The following is a 6,454-nucleotide window of genomic DNA, read 5'->3' on the forward strand; positions in this document are numbered from 1 at the left end:
ACTATACTATGATGGTTTCATGACTTTATTTGCCTACTTATGCCTTACTGAATCATGCTGTTTTTATGAGTTTTTATGCCTTACTACAGAATTATATTTTTGTGATTTTTTTATGCCTTAATATACTATGACGGTTTTATGACTTAAGACTTAATTTTAAAAATTAGCTGTCTCTCTGCTGTCAACTGTCATCTCAGCACTTTGAAGAATCTGCAACCCATCTCCATCCTTTAACCACCTCAACCATTGACAGCAGACCATTTCAATCAAACCATCCAATCAGAAATTTCCCTCACGAAGACATTCCCATTCTCGAGCTCGATTCCTTCTCATCACCACCACCAGTGTATCTATAGACTCTGGGGGAAGATTCCTGTTATTGGAAGGACCTTACTTTATGATGACGTTTTTATGCCTTACTACACTATTATGTTTTTGTGATTTTTTTATGCCTTATTATACTATGACATTTTATGCCTTACTATACTATGACGTTATGACGTTAAACCCATGGATCAAAGTCTATTCCTTCTGCTCACAATAAATTTTATTTTACCAAAAATTTCAATCTCTCTTGTTGTTCTTGTTAGTCTCCTGATTGAATGATGTTTTATGCCTTACTATAGTATGATATTTATATGACTTTTTATGCCTTATTATACTATGACATTTTATGCCTTACTATACTATGACGTTATGACGTTAAACCCATGGATCAAAGTCTATTCCTTCTGCTCACAATAAATATTATTTTACTAAAAATTTCTATCTCTCTTGTTCTTCATATTAGTCTCTCCTGATTGAATGACGTTTCATGCCTTACTATCCTATGATATTTTCATGACTTTTTATGCATAACTATACTATGTTTTTAGATAATTTTATGCCTTACTGTACCATGACGTATTATGCCATACTATACTAATACGTTTTTTGATAATTTTATGTTTTACTATACCATGACGTTTTCTGACATTTTTATGCCTTAATATACAATGAGGTTTTTGACGTTTTATGCTATACTATAACAATTTTTGGCATTTTTATGCCTCATTATATTATTTTGTCTCATGCCATGCCATACTATGATGTTTTCATGACCTTTTATGCATTAATATACTATGATGTATTTTTGGCATTTTATGCCGTACTATACTATAACGTTTTTTTCATTTTTCTGCCATACTATACTATTTCGTTTTGTGGCATTTTTAAGCCTAATTATGTTATTTTGTCACATGCCTTGCCATACTATGATGTTCTTATGTCCTTTTATGCCTTAATATACTATGATGTATTTTTGGCATTTTATGCCATACTAAACTATGACGTTTTTTTCATTTTTATGCCATACTATACTATGACGTTTTTTCATTTTTCTACCAAAATATTTTTTGCCGTTTTTGGGCATTTTTATGCCTCACTATACTATCTCGTTTGATGCCTGACCATACTGTGACGTTTTCATGACCTTTTAAGCCTTAATAGACTACGATGCATTTTTGACATTTTATGCCATACTATACTATGACGTTTTTTTTCATTTTTCTGCCATACTATACTATTTCGTTTTGTGGCATTTTTAAGCCTAATTATGTTATTTTGTCTCATGCCTTGCCATACTATGATGTTCTTATATCCTTTTATGCCTTAATATACTATGATGTATTTTTGGCATTTTATGCCATACTAAACTATGACGTTTTTTTCATTTTTCTGCCATAATATTTTTTGCCGTTTTTTGGCATTTTTATGCCTCACTATACTATCTCGTTTGATGCCTGACCATACTATGACGTTTTCATGACCTTTTATGCCTTAATAGACTACGATGCATTTTTGACATTTTATGCCATACTATACTATGACGTTTTTTTCATTTTTCTGCCATACTATACTATTTCGTTTTGTGGCATTTTTAAGCCTAATTATGTTATTTTGTCTCATGCCTTGCCATACTATGATGTTCTTATGTCCTTTTATGCCTTAATATACTATGATGTATTTTCGGCATTTTATGCCATACTAAACTATGACGTTTTTTTCATTTTTATGCCATACTATACTATGACGTTTTTTCATTTTTCTGCCAAAATATTTTTTGCCGTTTTTGGGCATTTTTATGCCTCACTATACTATCTCGTTTGATGCCTGACCATGCTGTGACGTTTTCATGACCTTTTATGCCTTAATAGACTACGATGCATTTTTGACATTTTATGCCATACTATACTATGACGTTTTTTTCATTTTTCTGCCATACTATACTATTTAGTTTTGTGGCATTTTTAAGCCTTATTATGTTATTTTGTCTCATGCCTTGCCATACTATGATGTTCTTATGTCCTTTTATGCCATACTATACTATGACGTTTTTTTCATTTTTCTGCCATACTATACTATTTAGTTTTGTGGCATTTTTAAGCCTTATTATGTTATTTTGTCTCATGCCTTGCCATACTATGATGTTCTTATGTCCTTTTATGCCTTAATATACTATGATGTATTTTTGGCATTTTATGCCATACGAAACTATGATGTTTTTTTCATTTTTATGCCATACTATACTATTTCGTTTTGTGGCAATTTTATGCCTAATTATATTATTTTGTTTCATGCCTTGCCATACTATGATGTTCTTATGTCCTTTTATGCCTTAATATACTATGATGTATTTTTGGCATTTTATGCCATACTATGACGTTTTATCATTTTTCTGCCATAATATTTTTTGCAGTTTTTTGGCATTTTTATGCCTTACTATACTATCTCGTTTGATGCCTGACCATACTGTGACGTTTTCATGACCTTTTATGCGTTAATAGACTATGATGCATTTTTGACATTTTATGCCATACTATACTATAACGTTTTTTTCATTTTTCTGCCATACTATACTATTTCGTTTTGTGGCATTTTTAAGCCTAATTATGTTATTTTGTCTCATGCCTTGCCATACTATAATGTTTTCATGACCTTTTATGCATTAATATCCTATGATGTATTTTTGGCATTTTATGCCATACTATATATATGACGTTTTTTCATTTTTCTGCCAAAGTATTTTTTGCAGTTTTTGGGCATTTTTATGCCTTACTATTCTATCTCGTTTGATGCCTGACCATACTGTGACGTTTTCATGACCTTTTTGCCTTAATAGACTACGATACATTTTTGACATTTTATGCCATACTATACTATAACGTTTTTTTCATTTTTCTGCCATACTATACTATTTCGTTTTGTGGCATTTTTATGCCTAATTATATTATTTTGTCTCATGCCTTGCCATACTATGATGTTCTTATGTCCTTTTATGCCTTAATATACTATGATGTATTTTTGGCAATTTATGCCATACTATACTATGACGTTTTTTCATTTTTCTGCCATAATATTTTTTGCTGTTTTTTGGCATTTTTATGCCTCACTATACTATCTCGTTTGATGCCTGACCATACTAAGACGTTTTTATGACCTTTCATGCCTTAATAGACTGTGATGCATTTTTGACAATTTCATGCTTTACTGTACTATGACGTTTTATGCCATAATGTACTATGATGTTTTTTGACATTTTTATGCCTTACTATACTATGACGTTTTTTGAAAATTTTATGCCTTACTATACTTTATTTTTGTGCCTTAATATACTCTTTTTTCAGACAGTTTTATGCCTAACTATACTATGATGTTTAATGCCATACTATACTGTGAAGTTTTTAGAGAATTTAATGCCTTACTATACTATGAATTTTTTCTGACTTTTTATGCCTTAGTATACTATGACTTTTTTATGACTTTTTATCCTTTAATATACTATGTTATATTTTTGACACTTTATGCCATAATATTTTTTTGCCGTTTTCTTGGCATTTTTATGCCTTACTATACTATCTCGTTTGATGACTGACCATACTATGACGTTTTTATGTCCTTTTATGCCTTAATATACTATGATGTATTCTATTACTTTTTATGCCTTAGTATACTATGACATTTTTATGCATTTTTATGCATTATTATACTAATGAAGCTTAGCTAGAGTTCAATCAGCAAGACTGTTGTTCTTCTTATTAGTCTCTCCTCATTGAATGACGTTTTATGACTTACTATCCTATGATGTTTTTATGACGTTTTATGCCTTACTATATTATGACCCTTATATGACTTTTTATACCTTAATATATTTTGTTTTTATGTCTTTTTATACCTCACTATACTATGACTTTTTGCCTTGCATGTTTATCTTACTGTCTAACATGTTTATAATATAAACCGACATACTCGAATACATGTTTCTATTAGCTAGACATATAAGTCAATACATGATATTCTTTCAATTTCGAACAGTGTAATTTTTTACATATATAGGCTATACTTTGGTCTTAAAAGGTCTTAGATTGAACTTGGTGAACCCTGCAGAAACCCTTGACATCGATCAAAGAAAATCCATACAGTAAACCTAACCTGCAGCAGTGTACGCCTTCTTTTTCACAGCATATCTTCTCTGATCCGTGATTCTTCAGAATGTCCTTTTCAACATGCGAGAATGAAATCCTCCAAACATCTGCATGTTGTAGAAGAAAATACTCAAAGGGCAGGGAACTTAAATCAGCTCATGTGAAAACCACGAAAACAGTAAATATAGTTATTACTACTGTTGGTCCCATAAAGTCCAAACTCATTTCAAATACTAGGTCTCTAGGTATCACCTTGTTATAAAATGATCAACTCAAGATATATTGTAGTATATAGATCTGTAAGAGTCTTCACAGTTCATATATGTCCCCAAACCACCTTCTATGGCCTCACAGAATTCACTGTACCAATGTAGGTGTTATCATGAACCATATCCTACTGAAATACTGTTTTGTTAAGACCAAATGCATATTTAAACAGCCAGTGAGTTATTTCTATTAATCACAACCTAATTGTGGTTCAGAGAAGTTAGACTTACCTTTAGCCAGGACTCCATCACATTCCACATTGCCATTGCCTTCATATTTTGGGACAAGATAATATGGCTTTCTCCTTTGGTCCTGCTTTATTTTAGTTCCCAGCCATCTTTCTATTTTAAAGCCATCTTTGGTAAAAGGTGGCCAGCTTGATTTAACCTTAAGACAGAGAACAACATCCAGTGAAATGGTGACTGATTGTACTTCTGTAGTCATGGTCACTGCAGGGCAACCTTTTTTCTTTCTTGTCACCTCCCATTCTGAAAGAAAAAACAAGAAAGACTGTTTGTCCAGAGTCTAAATGTTCTTTATTCATTATTATATTATATTAATTTTCTTTAAGAATTATTTCTTTGGATCTTTTTCATTGAACATTGACATATATTCCCATCTAAGACAAAAAGGTCACAATAAAACAACATAGAACATGTTGGCTATAGTGCATGTAGCCACAATTCAAGCTTCAGTCAAATTGAATACCCCCTTCACCATGTCCCGCTTTACAGAACAATATGATTACTGTTTCATCAAATCTGGCTATCTATGAAAATACACACTGCTGACGGCACTACTCAGACAGCACCATGTTTAAAAAAGGACTTTAAGGTGTTGATGTATCTCGTTTGATCACAGGAAAGGGCAGTTTGTATCTTCCAGCCACAGTGACTTGTTCCCAAATTCCATTTGACCAACTCTGCCCATTTCAAAAACTAAAACATGCAGATATTGGTACTCACCTGGAAATGCCTTGACACATTTCTTCACTTCTTCCCTGAACTCATCAAGCATTTTAGAGGCAGATAGTGTGTCGTTGTCCAGAAATTTGTGCAGAGGGCTCTTGCCACGTTTCAATCCCACACTGTAATAGGCTCCATCATTTCCAAATGGTGCAATGTCCACTCGGTCAACAGGAATGGCCAGCATAACATCAAATTCGTCAGGATTACAAATCTGTATACACAAAAGCATCACTCTGTAATACACTAAAAATCATTCAATGACCAAATTATTTAAAGTACAGTACCATGCACTGACCACTAACTCTGTCCTTAACAGATGATAGATGAAAGTAATGGTTTGAGGGAACTTACCTTCAGATTTTCATAGTAACTTCCAGTACTTAGCTTTTCTACTTCTTTAAACCAATCAATGTTCTGTTTTACATGCTCAATTATTTTACTTATTATTTTATTGATGATATCTGCTGCATTTGCTCTGTCGTTCTTCTTAATCTTCAGTTTATTCAGAGTTGTGAGGAGGATAGAGTCCACCGCAGCTTTGGTTTTGCCAGAACGTTTTCTTGCTTTTGTGGTCTTCGGAGAATCCTTTGTGGTTTCCTTTGGAGCCTCTGGCGTCATCTTTGTTGTCTCCTCTGCAGACTGTTCTGTTGATTTGGTTTTGCCAGAACGTTTTCTTGCTTTTGTGGTCTTCGGAGAATCCTTTGTGGTTTCCTTTGGAGCCTCTGGCGTCATCTTTGTTGTCTCCTCTGCAGACTG

General features: G+C 32.8%; 1 protein-coding gene across 1 annotated transcript; it reads right to left on the reverse strand.

Annotated features, from left to right (window-relative positions):
- Window positions 1-4,470: 4,470 nt before the first annotated feature.
- Window positions 4,471-6,448, reverse strand: LOC111649430 (cyclic GMP-AMP synthase-like; the record flags this gene model as incomplete). Its single annotated transcript, XM_023399185.2, has 4 exons — window positions 6,050-6,448; window positions 5,696-5,909; window positions 4,961-5,218; window positions 4,471-4,570 (listed from the first exon to the last, which is right to left on the reverse strand). Coding segments are annotated over exons 1-4 (953 nt in total), but the record flags the coding sequence as incomplete, so codon positions are not given.
- Between the last annotated feature and the right edge of the window lie 6 nt (window positions 6,449-6,454).

The sequence above is a fragment of the Seriola lalandi genome, unplaced genomic scaffold, assembly GCF_002814215.2.
Source record: "Seriola lalandi dorsalis isolate HSWRI2012SDOR001 ecotype SW California unplaced genomic scaffold, Sedor1 jcf7180001964517, whole genome shotgun sequence".
In the NCBI taxonomy this organism is placed as follows: domain Eukaryota; kingdom Metazoa; phylum Chordata; class Actinopteri; order Carangiformes; family Carangidae; genus Seriola; species Seriola lalandi.